Consider the following 20,840-nt stretch of genomic DNA (forward strand, 5'->3'; position numbering starts at 1 on the left):
CTTTACGCTCCTAAAACTAGGTATAACAGATAGTAGGCGTTTGTAAACGTATGTTCTCTATAGTTTTCTCACCACATTAGGGGTTGCTCCAGCTTAAATAATAACCCAATAAAGCGTAAACGCAGGGGCCATGATTTCGTGTATCAGGACCTGATACTGGGGGTAATTGGTACAGTAGAATCGTCTGCGAATGATACCTAGGGTGGATAAGCTATGAAAGCTAAAGTACGCGTTCACTCGCGTGTGTGACGCGCCGATTGTCAATCGAAGTGGGACAAATCAGTCGCTATGGATTAAATGGGAATAAACCGGAGATAGTCAAGCACCTGAGAAGTAGACAGGGGTATGCGACAATTAGGGGTACACGACAATTAGGAATAGAAGAGTAGGGTTGTAACATAGTAGATTTTGCAAATGGTAGACTCTATCTCCTTCTTTCTCTTATATAAGGCTTATATATAAGCAGGTTTATAAGCTTTACTTTCCTGTAACTGTATACTCTATACTTTATAATAGGCTTTTATGTAGAAGAAATTTCCAATTCCCATTTGATAATTATATAACTTACCTTATATAATATTAATGGACATGCTCCTTCTCTTCTGCTTTTGGGATCCTAACCATTGTCGCTGTAATAAGCGCGCCAGTAAGCGCAGAGGCCAGCCCAAACCACCAAATCGCCTTGATACCCTTGAGCCCAATCTCCTCATTCGGCAGCATCTCCACCCTTGATCCAATTGCCCAGCTGATACTCGTCATGATAGCCACCGTGAGGTTCTGCACCGTGACTAGCAGGCTACCCGCCGCGCCCTGGTAGCTCCTGGGAACACTGCTCGTAATGAAGATGGCTGCTGCCGTGAAGCTCATGTCTGGGCCAAACGTGGCGAGAATAATGCCCGGCAGGGAGAGAGCCCAATAGCTCGTGGATGGGGTCTGGGGCAAGAAGAAGACGGGGCCAAGCGCAAAGGCGACCATACTAGCGGTGAAGATAACATGCATAGGCACGACATGGAGCGTCTTGGAGACGATAAAGGCGGCGAGAATTCCAACGAGGCCATTAGGAAGGATGTAAAGGGTCGTGGTGAGAGGCGAAGCGTTCTGGTATCGCTGCCAAAATTGAATGGCATAGAATTGCCAGGCGCCGCCTGCAAACCACCATTAGTTAATCATAAGCGGGCAATTCCAATGGAGTGCAATGACTCACTATATGCTCCGAGGCCCAGGAAATAGGAAATAAGAAGAGCGCCGAATCCTCGAGTCTTCCAGAGGTTGTTAGGTATAAGTGGGCGGGTCACCCGCTTCTCGACAAAGTAAAAAGCCACGAGCATGAAAAATCCAACAACGATGGCGGAATACGTATAGGGACTCCAGTTGGCTGGAGAGCCCTGGGTCAGTCCAAAGATGATGAGGGTGCTACCAATCGAGGCTAGACCGGCGCCAGCATAGTCGAATTGGCGTATAGACGGCGCTTCAGAGTCGGAGCTGTCCTGGGCCGGAGAAAGGGCCGGGATGGTGAGATGCGCAGCAAGACTCAAGAAAGAGAGGAGAATAGCAGTGCTGCCAAAGATCCATGGGAGATGGGCGCTCAAGGCCCCAGCCTGGAGACATCCCAACCAGTATCCAAAGGGTGAAAAGGCAGCCATTAGACTGAAGACGCGCGTCTTACGGATGCCCGGTTTGTACACGCGGCCCAGAACGCTCATCGATGCCGACACAAGCACACCAGCAGCGAGTCCCTGCATCGCTCGTGCGAAGAAGAACAGCGCCTTGAGCCGCAGGCTGACTGATGCGGCGGCGATGGCCATCCAGAGCGTCTCCCAAAGGAAACCGCCGACTAAGAGGGGCTTGGGGGCGAGCAGGTCGGCCAACGATCCTGAAACGATGACGGACAGACCACAGGGCAGCATGGAAGCGCCAAGTAGCCAGGGAATCTCGGAGGGCGGGAGGCCTAGGGCGGAGGCAAAGATGTACTGGGTAACGGCAACGTGGCCGATGAGTATGGCAGAGACGAGCTGCCCGCCGGAGCAGGTCAGCACAAAGACAACTTCGGCAAAAATGCTGGGAAGCTCGGGAGGTAGACCTTGAGAGGCGGGGGGCTCGGACTCGGAAGTGCCTTGTTCTGGAGCCTCGGTGTTGAGCAGACCGGAGCCAGCTGGAGATTCACCGGCGTGACCGCGAATGCGGCCCAGCTCGAGGCCCAGACTGGCAGAGGGCTCATTCATGACGACGGCGCCTTGTAGAATATTCCGCGAATCAATCCGCTGTTGGTCTACCATACTTTTCCTGGTTGTAAATTGAGCGCTTTCTCGAGTATCTGCTTGGGAAAGGCGGAAGAATAAGCCAAAGTCCTGCTGGGAGGTAGGGTGGGGGAATGAAACCATTGCGTTTCTTGAAGCATGACATGAGCTTTTTGCTTGGGATCACGTGGAAACCACAAGAAATCATGCTTCAACCTGGTAAGGGACACACAACAATGGTTACGTGGTTTGTGTTGGTCCTGGTCTTACCCTTGAGGTTGGAGGGGTACCAGGACGGAAGGGAGCTGACGTCACAAAGTGCATAATCATATCCTCCCTCAACCGCACAGTGAGAATTCCCTTCGCTGACGATAAGAAACCTTGTGCACTAAACATCAACGCTGCGGCTTCATCTCACCTTGTATCGACACGCTCGGCCCAACAGCCACCATGGTACCGACCTCAGTTCGATATGCTCGCGATCATAGTCAGAGTCAATGCTTGCCATGGGCATCACACAACTCACGCAATAACGAGGATGCTAAAAAAGCGAGCGGGAATGGCGACGGGTAAATTGCCACATGCAGGCTTCTTCCCATAGCCGTAACATGCCCCCTGCGCGGCTTATTGCCACCGGATCATATTCCCCGGCCATGCACAGGGGTTGGTACTCAAATGCTCGACGTAGAGGGTCCCATTTCGGACATGGCTTGAGCTCTGCGCCCGCGTAGACTTTGCGTTGTCAGACGATGTGATGATGTACACGTCCGGGCAGCAAAGTCTTTGGTCGGCAAGGAACTGAGCACCGAGTCGGCCAAGGTGGTAAGAGTGTAAACAAAATCAAGTGATAAATCGGTCCTCCCAGACAGAAGACAACTATTTTCACCTACTGTACCAATTACCCCGCGTATCAGGTCCTGATACACGATTTGATGGTCCGTGCCCTTTGGTATTGGGTCCTGGCGGTTAATAGGCGGACGGGTACCCGTCCCAGTTACCATAGCTGGTATAGCTCACTCCGCTAGCGAGATTGTCTACATGTATCATTATGAGCAAGTTGTCGAAGCTATGAACCCTGCCCTACGGCTTCAGATGCAGCTGGGGCATTCAAGGCACGTACTTCTGACAACCTGGGACTGGGCTGTTGGGGCAATTATTCCGGAGTCGGATCATTCGGTCCTCGCTCCAAAGAGCAATCGCGCAAAACGATAACGCCCTGAACAACGTCGTTATTCCATCACCTCACCCAACTGCAACTGCAACACCAACAGTGACGCAATGTTCTTGACTACCGCAATTCGTTGTGCCAACAAAGCATCACAATCAAGTCATCTCCCAATACCTGAACCTCCTGGCAATGCCGTGCTTTTTGCCCGGATGCTCCGATGCGCGTTTAGGACTCAAAGCAAAACCGCATTTAATACATATAATAGCTGCTTCCGGCAAATTGTGATAAAGGCTAAGTCTTTCAAGCTTCTGCAGCTTTGTCGGTAGTAAAGTAGAATGGCTATATTGCCCTATGAATAGAGGAGCAGGCCATTATGACTAAATATATATAAATAAAATATGGTGACACCCTCACCGGAGGTGGGGAGGGCGTAATAAAGTCCGAAGGATGTATCTCTATGCTATGGAGGATTGTCTGAGATGAAATTTCATATTGCATTGCTTATATTGCTAACTGTGGATGTCGTTAAGATTTTAAGAAAAAAGAGGATGGAAAAGGGGCTGATCAAGTTGCTGTTGCCTCCGCCGGTCCTGGTCGCGGACCTTCATCAGAATACCTACTAATCGGTTAGGACTTATAGAGCCTCACGTGGAACTATTCTTGCCATCAGGTAGCTTGTCATAGTGGAGAGATGCCCGTTCAAATGGGGCATCGATCATTAACCCCTCTAGCATCTTGACCCTCGACACTGCAACGTAGCTAAGCCCCGTCTGAAAGTCCCGTTCAGACAGATCCGTCACCATCTTGTCCACCGTGATGCTCTGTGACTTGTGAACCGTAATGGCGTACGACACTGTAAGTGGGAACTGCTTCCGTGTACACGCGGACGTCCCAAGAAAGAAGTCTCGCTTCACGGGGAGTATGGGTACTACCTCGCGCCTATCATCAGTGGTTAGATAAGATGGCCCGGTATACTTGTCTATCACCATCATAATGACACACGGCGGGTCACGATGTGTATCAGCGCCAGGTGCCCAGCCGATGTCATACACTATCCCCTGGGCCCCATTAACCAGGCCTGCTGGCTGCCAGATGTTCTGGGTGATCATGAGGCGAGCACCGATACATACCGGAAACTGGCCAGCCAGGTTGCCAGCCTGTTCAGATGTTGCCTTGTCAGCACCGTTGCCAATGTTCTTGGCCATGACTTGGATTGCTGGCTGCTTCAGACGGACTAGGTGGTCGTAGTTGTACTCATTGACACGAGCTTTCTTGCTATAGATCCGGAGAGTAGTATCGAACTTGTCCACCTCGCACTGGCTTAGCTTGGCCTGCACACGCTGGCTCAGAAGTTTCCATGATTCGATGGATAACCTCAGACCGCGCAGTTCTTCAAGCGCGAGACGAAAGCCAGCCTGGTCGTCGCCTTGCTGCCGCTCGACCTTCTTCAAGAAGACAGTGTGGTTGAAGGCCCTATATGCCGCCTGGCCAGAGACCTCGTGCAGGTCCTTGAGCGGCCCATCAAAGTAGAGGGGCTTGTTTGCAACCGGCGGGAGCTGGAAGAAGTCGCCAACGAGGATGATGCTCATGCCGCCAAAGAAGTCGGCTGCTCTGCCGGGAAAGACTTGGCGGAGGCGTTTGTCAACCCACGAAAGCTGGCGCAGACCCAGCATACTCTTCTCGTCAATCACGAGATACCGAACGTCCCGTAGCTTCTTCTGGATAGCATTAGCATCTGCTGGCGATAGCTCTGTAAAAGCTCTATCAACGGGTAGCCGGAGAAGGGAGTGTAGAGTTGTCCCCATGATCTGGTTGCTTGCAACACCCGTGGGTGCAGCTCTCCAGATCGGACTGGGCCGGTCACCAGCGAGCCTCTGAAGATGCGAAGACAGGACTTTGATCATGTAGGACTTGCCTGTCCCGCCGCCACCGTCAACGTGGAGTAGAATCTGCTCCTCGCTGCCACACTGAAAGTGTCCAACAAACGTATCGTATACTATCCGCTGCTCCGGGTTGAGCGTATCGCGGACCTCTAAAGGCAGGTCCTCAACATCCATATCGAGACGATCCTGCTCGATCCGCTGGCGCCAATAATCGCCCTGAACGATTCCTGGGTCGGCGTAGCGGCCGACGTGGGGTGTCCAATCGTATTGGATGTCGATATCCCGTCTGCCAAGAAGATCTATTGCCTCTTGGCTTGGTGGGCAGTCGGGAAGCTGACGGGCAAGCTCAAGCCAGTCCTCCTCCACAAGGTCAGGTTCGTGAAATTCCCGCTCGAACTGATCCGGATCTGGTCGACGTTCATCGGTGTTGGGTGTGCCGTAGTAATCATCAGGGTGCTGGTGGTTCCCGTAACAGAATTCGGCGGCAAGTGCGTAAGAGGCGTACTCGACACCGTTGACCTTGCGTAGTTGGTTGGGATCGCGATGTGGATGGGCCAGCATCAACTTGACGCGGCAAAAATCATCGTATTGGTCATGTTGACGGTTAGAGCTGTACCGCGGGAAGTAGTATAGAACACGAGGCTTGGCTTGACGACCCCAACGTGTCCACTTTGTCCCGTCCCTCTTACTTGTATTCCAGTTGGCTAGAAAGTCAAGATAGGTGAGTTCTTCGTGGAGGGGTGGGCGAGAAAGATACTTATCATATATCCCAACAACCTCGGCGTCATCATGATCCCCCTGGAGGCGAAGAGACCGTCCCTGCTGCTCGTACGGACGGCAATCAACAGCTCTGACAACACGAGTGCCCTCCTGCAGCTCGCAGTTGAGCAAGACGTGGCAGATCTCTTGCCCCGAGAAATCCCTCTCCGCAAGCAACTTGTTCATTAGACGCGAAGCAAAAGAGAGAAGCGGGTTATGGTGTGAGACGTAAGGCAAGATTTGTCGCCCCAGGCTGGCATAGCTGTCAGTCCGCTTCTCCATCTTACTGCAATACTTGGCTGCATAATTGATCACAGCCTGGAGACTGGTACAGGGGGATATGTCAATGTTGGCTAACCAGCCAAGACTGAGGCACCGGTTGTAGTGGTTCATCAGGCTGTCGTTCCTGGTCGCCTCAAAGGAGAAGTAGGACTGTCCTTGTCGCCGAACAACGTCGGCCGTATCTCTCGTACCTCTTGGGAAGAAAAAGCGGCAAGAAATCTCCCCTAAATCTTTCTTCTTCCGTAGGCAGTATGTCTCACTGCAATGGTGACGCTGGCAGCGGTTCAGAATCTGCGAGAGCCATTGGAAGGTCAAGGGATGCCGCAAGGGATTTACGGCCAGGGGATTGCCTTCTCCTTGCTGCTGCACTCGAGCCGGCTCAGGATTCAAAGCTGTGACGTGGGACCCCCAGATACGGACGAACTCCTTACGTGTATGCTCATTTTCCAAGTCGACACTGGGCGCACCGTCCATCCAGAATAAGCCATGGCAATGGCTACTTCCACGGCCCTGCCATTCATACCTGTTCCAATAATCAGTCACGTTGAACTTCTGCTTCAGAACGATATCCCTGAATAGACCGAATCGCCTGTAGAAGTGCCAGGCTGCAATGTGTGGATTATCTCGGAGAAGCTTGCTAGACACGCCCATCCGTTGTTGCTCGGGCAACTCCTGCCAGTCTTGGAACTGGGGCAGATGCTGGTAGAGGCTCCTCCAGTGCAAGTCCGCCGGGGTGAAAGTAATAAAGGCTCCGGGACTGTCGAGGTTGTAGGCATAAGACTCAAGCTCTCGACGCTTGCGGTACCAATACGGCCGTGTCCCGCGAAGCTGCGCTGTCTGGCGGTTAATCGAGTTGAGCAGCTGCTGGGCATCTGCCGATTCAGGGTTCTGGAAAGCCTCCAGTAGATCATCCCGCGTTATTGGGCCCCGCCTTTGATGGTGTTGCTTGACGAAATAGCTGCTTTTGGCCCGCGCCTGTGCTCGCATCAGCGTGTTGAAAACCACAAACCGGAATGTCGGATGGCGGGCAAATCTGCCATCGTGCCATCGAAGGGCATGCTGTATGTAGTCTGCATACTTGATAGGCCGTAGCCTCGGCTCAACAAATTCGGCTTGACCACGAGGAAATAGTGTTGGAAAGGCCATGGAGAGAAGTGCTTGCGATCGGTTGAACTCGTTTACCGGCGTCCTCCGAATATCTGGCATTTCAAGCTGATGTTGTGTCGGCTGTCGTACAGGAACCGGTTCATCGCGCTCTTCGCCAAGAATGCGCGAATGCAGTGCTTCCATCTCTGTATCCTCTGGTAGCAGATCTGGTACTGCAGACTGGTCAACCTCATCCGGCTCAACGTCGTCATTCTCCGTGGCACCTAAATCAGCTGAAAGAGGATCAGTCACGTCCACAGCAGCAACCTGATCAAGTACATCGTCATCTTCAGGCAGAACTGACATCCGCTTCTGGCAGACAGCAATATCTCGGTAGCCCGGATGGCTACGGCGCAGGAAATCCAGCCACGCCTGGAGACAGCGACGGCGTACGCGGAACTGGCGTCTGAATTGGCGGTCAAGGTGGGCATGTTCGCTTGCATTCGGAGGGCGTAGCAGGATAACATCTAATTCAGAGGGTAGAAGAGGAAGTTGGCGATACACTTTGCCAACATCGCGGAGAAAATGCACAATATGGCCACGATACTTGTATTGCTGGCCCCGGACCTGCATGACGTTCACAAATACATGAACTCGAGCGATTAGCATCTCTTCTATTCTTGTCAACTGGGGGAGGAATGCGGGGACTGAGCCAAAATCCAATTGATTTTCGGCTGAAAAAAACAGAGGTTCATCCTCCTTTTTGTTCTTGTCCTTGGCCATGCAACGCTTGCAAACGCCGTCTTTCAAGCCCATGTCAAACCATGTCTCCTGACAACGGGCGCAGTGTTCCATCCGGTCGTTTTCCAGCTCCGTCCAGAACGCCTCCAGGAGGTCCTTATCTTTATCAGACAACGGGCAATGCGACAGATCACGCGCCCAGTCCGGGTCAGGAAGTTCAAAACCTCGATGTTCTGGGCGTTCGATGGCCGGCTGCTGCAGCTGTGCAGGCGGACGGGGATTTCTTCCCCCTCGAGTTGGCCTCGGGTAAATAGAAAGACTCGATACCGGAGATTCGATCGGCGTCCCGAGTCGTACGCCTTCTTGAGAAGCAGCCGACGGACCTGGTCGGGGAGTAATCGGCGCGTCCGTTCGTGTTGACGTGGTGATTGGTGTGCCCAGTTGCAAGTCTATCAATGGCAATCCTTCTCGAAATATTGGGGATAACTCAGCTTGTTCTGCCGTACGCTTAGAGGCGACTAAGGCTCGTCGATTCCTACTGTTGAATGTTGGAGGGTTCACCCTCAACTTCAGGATTAAGGTTCAGGATTAAAGTTTGAAGTCCTAAACTTAGATCGTAGGACTTTCATCTAGGACTTTCTAGGACTCAAGTCCTAGAAGGAACCAGTCGAAGATATAAGGTCTCAATAGTCCTTCGATTGCGACAGAATCAAGAAATATACACGATTCACCTTAATATCTGACACCTACAGTCTAGACAGTCGGTCGTAGGTCTTCCACATGCGAGTGACGACTTTGTCTTCGAAATGAATCGATCTGCTGGCTTCTCCTGCTTGCATTTCCTGCAAACGTTCATCGAAGGGATAGAATCAGCCATGACTGACTGTGTTGGATTGGAGGGTCCAACGACGGGATGGAAAGGATGAGGGCGTCGTTGGCAGGTCGACAACACTGTCATCCAATCGTTGAGTGGAGACACACATCTGGCCAATCGGCGCCTAGTGGAGACACTCTTGGCCAATGGGAGTGGAGATTTGAAAGTTCAAGTTATCGTCGTAATAGAAGTCCTTCGGACTTAATAATAGAAGTCCTTCGGACTTAATGAATGTGAATACAGAATTACTAAACACGCATCTGATATCAAAGGTTAACTACCTTCCGATTAAGAACCTAGCACAAGGCATCCGTAAACTATACGAGGACATGATTATTTCGATTTTTGCTGAACCGACTTTTTCTGTTGTCTCATGGGCCGTTAATGGGAAACCATCCGGCAATGTCAAAGGAGGTCCTTCAACAGCCTACCCATGTCATCGTCAAAGAATAACCACATTTTTTGACTACAACAAGGCTCAACTCCTGAGCGTGTATGCGGCAAGCATATTTTTGGCGGTTATTGGCGTACTGTTAGGTCTACAAGCCAGTGATCGGAATGGTCTGGTCTGACTTGGTCTTGGTCTGGTCTAGACCGCCAAGACTTGGTCTGGTCTGAGGATTTCTCAAGACCATGGTCGGACCGGTCTTAATGGTCTGGACCGGTCTGGCTATAAATAGATCGGAGTGGCTGGATCTTAGACTAATGCAGTTAGAACATTGAGTACGGAATGAAATTATGAGCCCCTGAGAACAGCTTGAGTTTTCCACTCACATAAAACAATCAAGTCCATAACAACCTGCTTGTATGCTATTGTTATGGAGTCATCAGCTCCACCCTCACCGTCTCCTGTCCCTACGTCGTCACCCACCCCTACTCTATCACCAGCCCCTGTTCGATATCACGAACCTCCGGATGAGTTCGTACAGGACCGTATCACCTACGTGAAACGCGCGACAATTACAAAGAAGGGATTTCGTCTAGGTTCATCACACATCTGGAAGTATGGCCTCCAATACATTCGAGGTAGCGATAAGAAAGAGGTGTATTACTGTCACGAGTGCACGGCTGGAAAGAACAAGCAAGAATTGTTTGTTATCAATGGTACTTCTAAGGTCAGAAATCACCTAGAACAGAAGCACCAGATTGATCCCCAGAGTGGTATCAAGAAACATAGTTCGACACGGAAGTCTGTACTAGATCAGCAGAAGAGCGCGGCTGCTACTAATACCTTCTTCTGGAAAGACTCAATGGAGAAGTTCAAAGAGCTTCTAATTCGTTGGATTGTGTACTGTCATATTGCTTTCTTTCAACTAGAAAATCGGTATTTCCGAGAACTACTCTTCTTTTTGAATCCGGCACTTCTCAACCACCTTCGAAAGGCAGCGAAAACTATTCGAAGTTGGGTTATGGACGCCTTTCTGTCGAAGAAGCAGCGGCTCAGAGAGGACCTCCAGCGCTCGCGGAGTAGAATCTCCATCTCTTTTGATCTCTGGACCTCGCCAAACCCTTACGCTATTCTAGGCGTCATCGCCATGTGGATTGACACTACTGGCAAGCGACGAACTACCGTTTTGGGTATACGACGTGTGTACGGCGAACACACTGGCGAGAATCTTGGATCAGTTGTTCTTGAATTGCTAAAAGAATATGATATTGGCGGAGATGAGATTGGATATTTCATGCTGGATAATGCCTCGTCAAATGATACCGCTGTTGGATTCATACTCAAGGAGCTCTGTCCATGGATGGACTCGAAACAACGTCGCCATCGCCGACTTCGCTGCTTGGGCCACATTGTCAACCTCTGCTGCCAGGCGTTTCTCATGGGTCGGAACTGTGAGAAGTATCTAGCAAAGCTTGAAAAGCACTATCAACGCGGAGACTATGTGAAGGTGGAAGAGCTCTGGAAAAAATTTGGATGTTTAGGTCGGCTTCACAACCTCGTACGATACATTAGGCTTACTCCACAACGCCGTGAGGAGTTTGCTGCAATCATTATCGGCGGAGATCTCTCTGAATTCGACGGGCTCGAGCTTATCCAGAACAACTCGACACGCTGGAATTCATGGTTTCATTCAATTACACGGGCATTGAATGTTCGGGAACGCTTAGAGATCTTCTCAGCTCGCCATGTACCTGGGAAAGGCTCTCAAGGGATTGCGAACTTTAAACTTGATGGACAGCACTGGTTCGAGCTTGAAAAGATTGAACTCGCTCTAAAAGACTTCTACGCTGCAACTTTGCTTTCTGAAGGTAAGAAGACGTCACTTGCTGACTGGTTTTCAACTTTGGACTGCCTTCTTCGAGAGGTAAGCGAGACGAAGGATCACTACCACGACATCCACACTGAGGACGATAATAACTTTACATGGAAGTACCTTCAAAGCTGCGCAGATGCCGCGTGGTCAAAATGCGCCGAGTACTACAGCAACCAGCAGCTAAATTGGCAGAATCGATTCCCTGAAGATACTGACCTTCCACCGGCATACTATGCGGCTCAAATCCTCGATCCATATCGCAAGTGGGCGTGGTTCAGGCAAGAGTGGGTTCTTCACGGCGACGAAGAGAAGAAGAGGTGGTTTGATAACGCACAATCAGCGGTGAAGCATCTCTGGGAGACAGAGTATAAGGGAAGACACCCTGTTGAGATGCTGCCACCACCGGCCAGGAAGGAGAGAGCTCCTGACCCAGCATTTGATCGCCAGCGGGAACATAAGCGTATTCGAACAGACGCTCCGGTCTCCACAACAGATTTGTATGAACAATATATTTCTACCGACAGGCTCCATGACGACGAGGCAGGTTACGATGACGCCATTGCGTACTGGCTATCTCGTTATGACTCCCAGAGAGATCTCGCTCGCTTCGCTCTGGATCTGTTTGCGATCTCACCCATGTCAGATGAGTGCGAACGCCTTTTTAGTAGCGCAAAGCTTACTATAGTTGATCGCCGTGGTAGGCTGAAAGCAGATATCATAGAAGCTTGTGAGTGTCTCCGGGCTTGGTATGGAAAGCCCCAGGTTGAGGATGACAGTGATAGCGAGGATAGTGAGAATGATAATGAATGGGTTGATAGCTATTCGTAAAACACATTTCCTTTCTTCCTTCCACTACTTCAACTGTCACGGGGCCAGAGGCTTTGCAGCAAGCATAGCGTGTATTGACGAAGAGGTCGGCTCAGGGAGCAGAAAACGTTCTGCCCTTGAGCGACAATACCGTATTTATCCGAGCGTACACGTGACCTGTCAGGTGGAACCCTGACAGCCTCATTCTTGGCGGTCTTGTTGGTCTAACCGGTCTACCAGACCGGTTATTATGTAAGCAGCTGGTCTGGTCTGGGGCCCCATAGGGACACGCCTAGGCGCGCCTCCACTCCTGAACGCGTAGGCGTGCGGATTATGTCAGCCCTCAATTTGGCCCAAACACAACTGTCGAAATTCCGCGTTCTGATGCAGTTTTTACTTTTTAGAATACTATGATCCCAAACGGTTATGAATTCTTGATTATCTACCGGAATGGATGGCCTGCTGGGCCTCACTATCTACCGCTGCCGCCTCCCAGATATCATGCATACCTCTTCTACTGGAAAAAGGGCTGCGTTCCATCTCCGCAGCTACCTGAGCCTCGACACGGTCATCTTCCGCTTTGCTCCAATCTAGATAGGCCATCATCTCCTCTTTAGTCCAATCTCTGGAGCCGTTTGGAGTATCGCAGCGCTTACCCATCTGCTTCCAATCGAGACACCATTGATAGCTAGATTTGTCGTACCGCAGAGGTAGACCTAGCGCCCTCCGATACTGCTGGTTAGTTTTAATACTGCCACGAGGCTGCACCTTGTACCAAGCATCTCGAGCAGCAACATATCTCTGATAGATAGCCCGAGGATCATCATACCTTGATGTCGGCATTATCCTTGTCTGTGCCGGTGGTGCTGCTGATGATGCTGCCGGCACTATATTGTCCGCGCCGTCGAGACTGACGATAATGCAACTGGCACTATCTATCACTGACTCTGCCTGCTCTGATGATCCTGAAGACGTTGGTCTTGGAGCTTCTCCTGCGTGCAAGGATGATGCTGATGAAGATGTCGTCGGCAATGGTCTTGCCTGCGCCGACGATGCTGGTGGCTTCAAAAGCTCCTCGTATCGTTGAGGGCATGTCTTTGAAGTCATTGTATGACCTATCTGGTGGCATCTGCTGCATTTAGGTTGTGCCTTTGGCCGTGCTGTTGCCTGAACTGCCTCGAATGCACTTGGCTCTCTCTGGGTGCTTGATTGTGTTCTACTAGTACTCGAACCGGCGGCTATCCGATCGGGTCGATGCCGAGGCTCCAGTAGTAACCGGTGAACACCATGGCGATTGAGGTGCCAATGTGTGTGAAAATGCTCCAGGCGAAGGGGCTGATTTTGTTCTTGTAGAGCCTTGAGAGTATGGGCGCAAGGGAGGCCGTGAGATCTGGAGAATACACCGGTGCAAATGGGCAGGTGTTCTTTTAGGAGTAGCTTCCGCTGTTCTTCCACCTTGCGTAAAGCCTCGTGAGATACCCAGCCCCGTATGGCACTGTATAGTGATCCAGAGAGCTCGATTGGTATTCTCATTTGCTGGCTGGCTTGATTAGATTGCAGTTCGGCTAATTGATTGAGAAGCGCATGCTTCATAGCCCTCCAAGCCTCGAAGAGATCTAGCGTGGATTTCTTGAGGTGGCTCTTAAGGAGCCCATGGATACCCTCAACCCGCGAGGTGACTACATTACCGAAATGAGGATGTTGATCAACCCAAGCCCTCACTAACCTTTCCTTGTACGGATCGAGCCAATTGGCCTTGATATAGCCAACCTCTTCAATGTATTGTGGTAGATAGCGCCTTTCAAGCTCTTGTACGCGCTGATCAAATGCCTTTTCATCCGGTGACTTCATGATCGAATGCCAGTGATTGAAAAACTCATTCCAATCGGCCAGACCTTGCTGGTAGGCCTCTGATCCTTGTTGGTGGCGCACGAATGTCGGCTGGCAATAACGGAGGACTGCCTTATTCGCATGCCATAGGCACAAGAGTGAAATTGAGGATGGAAAGCAGATTTCTACGGCGTTCATACAAGCCTTATCGCGGTCTGTTAGGATGACCGATGGAAGCCTTGTATGGCAGAGTTCATACAGGGACCTGAGCCGGTCCAAGGCCCATAGGTAGTCCTGCTCAGTCTCGCCGCTAAGGAATGCAAAGGCTATACAGAACGATCGCTGGCAGGCGTCGACGCCAATCATGTCAAGCAGTGGCATCCCGTATTTGTTTGTCTTATATGTACAGTCGAGAAAAAGCAAGTCTGGGTAGGCCTGAAGGTATGCCAATGACTCTGGATGGGCGAATAACACCGCCGTGATTCGGTCATCCGAATCAAGCCGCATTCGGTTCCAGAACCCTTCCTTATCCAGTTGGTTAGCAAAGGCGTGTATAGTACTTTGACCCTCACAAAGTTCTCGTTTGCTATCTGCGATACGATTATAAATATCTTGCTGCGTTGCAATGGTGTTCGAATTCTGGCGGATATAAGTCCTGATATCCTTTGGCGCTACTCCTGCATTCGTAAGGCGGCTGACTGTCGACTTATCTGCATCAGAGAGCTGCCGATGGACTGGATGGGCCGATTTGTGCCAGCTTGGCTCGTGGTTGTGTAAATGAAACCGGCTGTCCGGACGATGCCTTAAAGACCAAGTCGCCTTATCTAGGGATTCCTTCGCGATAATTGAGAACCGACAATTGGTTCCTCGCGTAGTAGTCTTACGCTGGCGATCTTTTGACACGCTAGGCGGACGACACCATCGATCGCATGCGTAGGTGATAATCTGCCTGCCGCTAGTAGATCGTGAAGATCTTCCAGTTATGAACGCGTATCCTCTCGGTGCTGCCCACTCGTTGATAGCGGTGAGCAGAGCCTCTCGTGAGTCGTATGTACCTTCTGGCGGGAGCACATCATCAGGAAATGCCGTTTGTGCCATAATGAAGCCCGCACTTGGGGACTACAATTGTGGCCAGCGAAAGCAGCAATGGGTGCAGCCCCTGAGAACCGCGACAGTGGAGTTTGGGCCAAATTGAGGGCTGACATAATCCGCACGCCTACGCGTTCAGGAGTGGAGGCGCGCCTAGGCGTGTCCCTATGGGGCCCCGTCTGGTCTGGTCTGGACCCCCAGACCAGACCAGACCAGACCATTCCGATCACTGCTACCGGCGCCAGCTGCCGGATCTTCTGAATACGACGGTCAATGTGGCCGCACGCACGACATTTCAAACCGTCTGGTTTCGGTGGCGCAAGATACGGAATGGGTTGAATTGTATCCGTTGGGTACTGTAAATAGTGACGTAGGTCGTCCCGACTGTGGAGAATATTCGGGATCTGTTTTATCTTCTCTACCAGCTCCTGTCGACGCTCTGGCTGTATATCGCGATGTCGTGTTCTCAAATGCGTAGCAACCTCATCGGCTACAGAGGCGAACGCACAAACCTGGCACACGAGAAGACGGTATGTGGAGAGAAGAACGTAGGGATAAATTACACTGCACGGTTCAGATTGCAAGTTTAAAGCTGTCATAGTGACTCGGTGACTAGTAGTAAGATCTGAATAATGATAGTGCTTTGATCAACAACGAGACTGTCTAGTGTCGCGTTTTGTGGCAAACCCCTGGCAAACCCCTGTTCTGATCAGCACTACTACTCCTGTATATAGGACAGTGTTAAATCAACTCTACACCCTGGCAATAATCAACTCTACTAGGTTTAAAGTGGGTCAATAAAATCAACTCTACTAGAGTTGATTTGGGATTGTAGTACTAGGTCGAACAGCACCTCTACAGAGGAGGCAAAGCAGAATTTGAGGCTCATCAAGCACATGGAGAACTCCATCCGTGACTTCAGAGTATTTCCTTCCGGTACGCACGTCTTGGGGTAGGGCCTCATTACATGTTATAGGTAAGATCAAGTCATGCTTGCCTTGCCAACCTTCTGCTGGTATAGACTGCACATCTTCCTTACTCATGGTTGTCAACGGTCCGCTACCCTTTTGTCTTTTTGTCAAATAAGCTTCATCCATTGGAGGTATATGGTCCGCAGTGACTTCTGTGATAATTCGCTTCCTATTGGATGGAAATGACGTTGGGCTGATGGGTGTTCCTTCAGGTTTAAAAGGCAAGCTCTTACTTGACTGGCGCAGAAACTCATGCCAACGGACCGAAGCCCACTCATAGCATCGTAGAAGCGATGGTTGAAGTCTGGATGGGTACGCTCCATCTAGTCCATATGTGATCCCACGCTGGAGTGGCCGATGCCCACTCTGCCAAGCGAATATAGTGTTAATGTCAACATTATCGCTGTAGTCGTCATGCCTATTGAACGGGATATACACCTCGCGAACATGTTTCTCTGTGACTGCTATGGCCAGCTGGCGATACGTCCGTACATTAATCCTTTGTTGCCATACTTCTAAAGTCGCCTTCGCAACAACGTCTGTCAGGTGAGATGTGGGCCAAGGCCTCCCGTTGTGATGGAATAGTAATCGTGTCTGCAAGCACTGTTGGGCGCTCCTATCGGTACCGAGCTGCTCGCGGCGTAGTAGATCAGCAACCCGTCGAATATAGACAAGGTACTTGAACAGAACGTGACCCAGTCTGACCGGAAGGAATCGCACCACATAGAATTCGCGATTCGTCAGTCGCTTTGCTTTATGATGGCAGATGATGTATGCCATATAGCCACCCCAAACATGTACCCCACAAGTTGTATTCAGGCCATTCTCGTACTCGAGGCTGAAGAGTTCTCTGACTCGTGGTGTCTGGCCACATGCAGTGTAAAGACCACCAGCAAGCTGCTCCTCCATCTTCCTGACTTGTTTTAAATACGCTGTTACAGCATGCCACTTCCAAACCCCGTCTTTAGCTAGTCCGTCTTTGCCTGCAGTATAGGCATGGACTAATAGCTCCAGGTATGCTGACTCAAGACCGTTCCCAGGGCAGTTAATGAAGCTGTAACCACTTTTTGAACTAGACATATCGTCTTTGATCTTTGATAAGTCAACGTGAGGATGTAGACCAAACATCAACTGATCACATAGCGCTTCTGCCTGTGTAATGAAATAGTCTGCGAGTTTGCGAAAGTTGTTCATTGTTATTTGAAAAGTGGCATGAGACACTGTCTCACCATCGTTGCTCCAGTGGAAAAGCATGGATGGTGGTTCAGTGCGTGCGATGTTGCGCCCAAAATCTCTAAGACTTATCAGCTCCGCCAATGGGTATTGTGAGCCTAGAACCATGTACTTGGCTCGGAATTCATTGAAGCACTCGAATTGCCCAGCGTCCGGCCGTTGTGGGATACCAATAGACTGATATTCACGTAGAGGCAATGCTTGCTCTAGGAATAACATACGCTGTATATAGATTATTGCTGACAGCTTGGAGCAATATTGTCGAGCGAGTTGGAATCTCTGACAATCTGCAGAAAATCCAAGAATACCGCTAAAATATATAAGCAGTGTAGAGCTTGGTTGCCAATCGACATAACTTTCGGTGCTGAGCATAACACATAGCTGAAACAACAGTTCGAGGAATTGTCCGCTTGCAGATGCAGTAGAGTCCCCCAATGCCCCTGCGAATAGATTCTGCTGGGTTCCAGCTGTGTTCCCCTCAACATCGTCATAATATCCAGAATCGTCGTAGTCGCTCTCATCGTCATCGTCATCCTCAAGTTCCCAAGCTTCAACGTTCTCATCATCTGTTTCGGCGTCCTCTGCACCTTCTTTCCCATCTGATCCCTGACAAGCTCGAGTGTTGGGATGAACATCAGTGGATTGGCCTTCCATGGGACCAGAGTGTATTCCTACCAGAAGGCTTCCCCGTTTTTTCATGACCGGCCATGTTCCTTTCGACACGTCGAGATGGTTCCAAATGTTGTGCTCCCAGATCCGATCTAACTGTGTGGCGATCTCGGGCTTTATCTTCACATTCGTCATTGCTTGTCGAGAGTCATCCGGCATTCGGTATATTCGTAGGATAAAAGCCAAGAATTGCTTCTGAGTCCTTCGATATCTAACCTCGCTACTCGTCTCTGCCACGAGATTGAAAGCAAGCTCTCGGCGACTCTGCAGCCTCGAGCTGAGCAGCCAGCAGAGAATATTGTGACTAGTACCGCGAACCGTATCCTCACAACGATCTATCACCGAGTCAAGTGCTCTCACGATGCATGAGATCTTCTGTTCGTCCTCTCGTGGGCTAACAAGATTCGGCGCCCCTTTCGAATTGCCCTGTCCCAAGGTGTAGTCTGCGTGGAGGGAATGGCGATTGGGTAGTCTGATCAGCGCGCGCAGAATGTCTCGTCGGGACCCTCGGTAGATAGAAGGCCATTGTGTTCGGTCTAGCCACAAGCTTGTAGCGGCAAATGTGTCGGTGCCTGTGTCATTGATAGTCGTCCGGGGTTGACTCAAAGCTTCTCGATACCTGGCTTCCCGATCTATAACTTGTTGTAGATGGGTGGATGCCTCAGATGTAAGAACATAGGGCGTTCCTTGCGGTTTCTTGGCACTTGTCTTTGCCTTCGGCCTGCCTGCCTTTATTTTTGTCTGTATGTTGGCCTCAAACCATTTGCTGCCTTCTCGGGAAGGGAAGAATCGTTGGCATGCAACACCTTCTATCCATGGCAGAAGTTCGGCCGCCTGATGTCCTATGGGTGGCCTTCCTTTGCTTCTGGGATTGACCCACTCATGAAGTTTGGTACAATGCTCCTGCATCGCCTGAACCTGGCGAATATTAAAACCACAGTGTCGGCATTTGAGGACATCAAGCTTAGGTGGGGCGAGGCAAGGAATGGGTTCATTTGTTGGTAGTGGATATTGTAATTGAGGTAGTTCGGCCCGGGTTCGAAGCACATCTGGTAACACTTCGATAGATTCCGCTAGCCTGCGCCGGGTCCATAGGTCGATTCCAGGATGCTTTTTGGCAAGATGGGTGGTAACTTCTCTGGCCAAGCATGCATATTGACATTTCTGACAAACAAGAATCCGATATTGAGAAAGAAGCATAAACGGATATATAGGGTTAGAAGGGCCGAGCTCGGTCAAAGGCTTGAGTGTCATGGTCTGACGAATCAGTGCTGTAGGCAACCAACATTAGTTGCTGGCTCGATATCACATTTGTCGCGACGGACGCTGATGAATCGGAGCCAGAACTTGACGCGCTGCTGTTAAAGTGTTGTCATGCCTGAACGTGTAACCAAGCACCAATCAGAAATCCAAGTCAACCCCCTGTTGAGGTCCACTCTATCCTAACCCTAGACCATTTTTTAAAATTCAAGGCTACCCCTTGTCAAAATTCAAGTCAACCCCCTGTAAAGTGGGGTAAATTAAATCAATTGTACAACAATTGATTTTGGACTGTAGCACTAGGCCGATTTATGATGAATCGCCTGTGAATAATACCTAGGTTATAATAGTAACCTATCTAATTTTAGAAGGATAGGTACCTGTTGTTGGACCCGATTGTCTGTCTTGTGCTTGATTGAGCTATCTGAGGCTGTCTTGACCCCTCTTTTGGTGGGTAATCTGAAGCTATTCCTAGTTGAGAAGCATCTAGTCATGTGATCGGCTTAGTCTCCCTCCGAGGCGCATTTTGCAGATTAGAACCTCAGATAATGAGGATAATACTCAATAACATAGGTCCTTTGGTTCAACACCTGTCTGCCTATTAGCCGCTGTCTGGTCAAGGCCAGTTAGTAAGTCTTTTCTTCCGTCTCTTAATAAATCCTCTAGGTGCAGCCACCTTGCGGTCCCTTAAGGAACCTTTTGGAACTTATTTTATAGTTCCTCCAGGCATTTTATACTTTATATTTTATTATTATTTTTCCAACATTAGCTAAACTTAACTCTAAGTAGTTGTAGAGTTTGCTGTTGTGATGAAGCGCATGCATCTTGAGCAATAGTGGACTAGCAATAACAGAACTGTTTTTCAATGCAGCAGCGTTTCAGAATCACACGGCATCAATACATAGCCTCAGGGAAAGAACCTTAACTCAATAGTCCAATCGATTGAGTTTACTCGTACAGCATTCCCTCTTCTAGTTGAAGGCCTAAAATAACAGCCTGATCTGTCATAGAGTAGAGGAGACGCGACTGGCGTCTCACTGGCCTCATATCCCTATGTGAGTGGGTTGATGGAAGCACTAGAGGCCCTATTAGCTCAGCTTACATACTTGGTCAGAATATCCAGTGGTACTTACAAGGGGTTCTGTTTCTGGCTCTTTTGTACCACTTGTTGATGATATAAACTGTCGGGGGCAGGGCGACTACCAATGTGAGGATGGCGACGATGGCCTCGATGTTCATCTTAGAACCTGAAAATTGTCTTTTTGCGGGATGTTATTAGGCTGACAGAATAGGTGACAAGGTTAAATGGTAAATCTCGGTCGTAAGACTTGTCAAAGAGTGAATCCGGTTTATAAAGCCTCGGACGAAAGGCGCTTCAAGTCAAGGTGGATTTGGTGATGTGTTGATGCTCGCTGACCATATGAACCATTGACAGGCAATGCAAGTCGCTTGGCTGGTCACGCAAGGGAAGTTTTATATTTAAAAAAAAAAAAAAAAAGAATACGACTAGTTCCCCGATTATACGATTTGTGGTTCTGCTGGGTTGTAGAACACACAGCCACTGCTCAATGGTTCAGATTCTGGCAACAGCCAACAACCTGGCAAGAGCAACTTTTTAGGTTCATGGCCCCACCACTTGGCGAGGCAGCATCCTTGCAAGCGGCTTTCAGATTCTGGAGTTGGCCAATTA

The 20,840-nt window shown here is 50.0% G+C and overlaps 5 protein-coding genes across 5 annotated transcripts; all 5 read right to left on the reverse strand.

Annotated features, from left to right (window-relative positions):
• Positions 1-393: 393 nt before the first annotated feature.
• Positions 394-2,688, reverse strand: BKA55DRAFT_66516 (efflux pump antibiotic resistance protein). Its single transcript, XM_046197739.1, has 3 exons — positions 2,508-2,688; positions 1,205-2,314; positions 394-1,145 (listed from the first exon to the last, which is right to left on the reverse strand). Exons 2-3 carry the CDS (start codon positions 2,274-2,276, stop codon positions 580-582), a joined length of 1,638 nt encoding a protein of 545 aa, XP_046048016.1. The 5' UTR covers positions 2,277-2,314; positions 2,508-2,688; the 3' UTR covers positions 394-579.
• On the reverse strand, positions 2,645-3,296 carry BKA55DRAFT_66483 (uncharacterized protein). Its single transcript, XM_046197724.1, has one exon. It carries the CDS (start codon positions 3,236-3,238, stop codon positions 2,909-2,911), a length of 330 nt encoding a protein of 109 aa, XP_046048017.1. The 5' UTR covers positions 3,239-3,296; the 3' UTR covers positions 2,645-2,908.
• Positions 3,297-7,498: 4,202 nt separating this feature from the next.
• Positions 7,499-9,357, reverse strand: BKA55DRAFT_66535 (uncharacterized protein). Its single transcript, XM_046197746.1, has 4 exons — positions 8,903-9,357; positions 7,780-8,691; positions 7,700-7,708; positions 7,499-7,648 (listed from the first exon to the last, which is right to left on the reverse strand). The coding sequence occupies exons 1-3, from the start codon at positions 9,112-9,114 to the stop codon at positions 7,705-7,707; spliced, it is 1,128 nt and encodes a 375-aa protein (XP_046048018.1). The 5' UTR covers positions 9,115-9,357; the 3' UTR covers positions 7,499-7,648; positions 7,700-7,704.
• Positions 9,358-15,776: 6,419 nt separating this feature from the next.
• Positions 15,777-19,255, reverse strand: BKA55DRAFT_571819 (uncharacterized protein). The gene has a single exon (XM_046193099.1). The coding sequence runs from the start codon at positions 19,142-19,144 to the stop codon at positions 15,830-15,832; it is 3,315 nt and encodes a 1,104-aa protein (XP_046048019.1). The 5' UTR covers positions 19,145-19,255; the 3' UTR covers positions 15,777-15,829.
• A 467-nt stretch (positions 19,256-19,722) lies between these two features.
• On the reverse strand, positions 19,723-20,621 carry BKA55DRAFT_571820 (uncharacterized protein). Its single transcript, XM_046193100.1, has 3 exons — positions 20,284-20,621; positions 19,937-20,226; positions 19,723-19,779 (listed from the first exon to the last, which is right to left on the reverse strand). The coding sequence occupies exons 1-2, from the start codon at positions 20,387-20,389 to the stop codon at positions 20,099-20,101; spliced, it is 234 nt and encodes a 77-aa protein (XP_046048020.1). The 5' UTR covers positions 20,390-20,621; the 3' UTR covers positions 19,723-19,779; positions 19,937-20,098.
• Between the last annotated feature and the right edge of the window lie 219 nt (positions 20,622-20,840).

This window comes from Fusarium redolens (assembly GCF_020744475.1).
Source record: "Fusarium redolens strain MPI-CAGE-AT-0023 chromosome Unknown BKA55scaffold_10, whole genome shotgun sequence".
Lineage (NCBI taxonomy): Eukaryota > Fungi > Ascomycota > Sordariomycetes > Hypocreales > Nectriaceae > Fusarium > Fusarium redolens.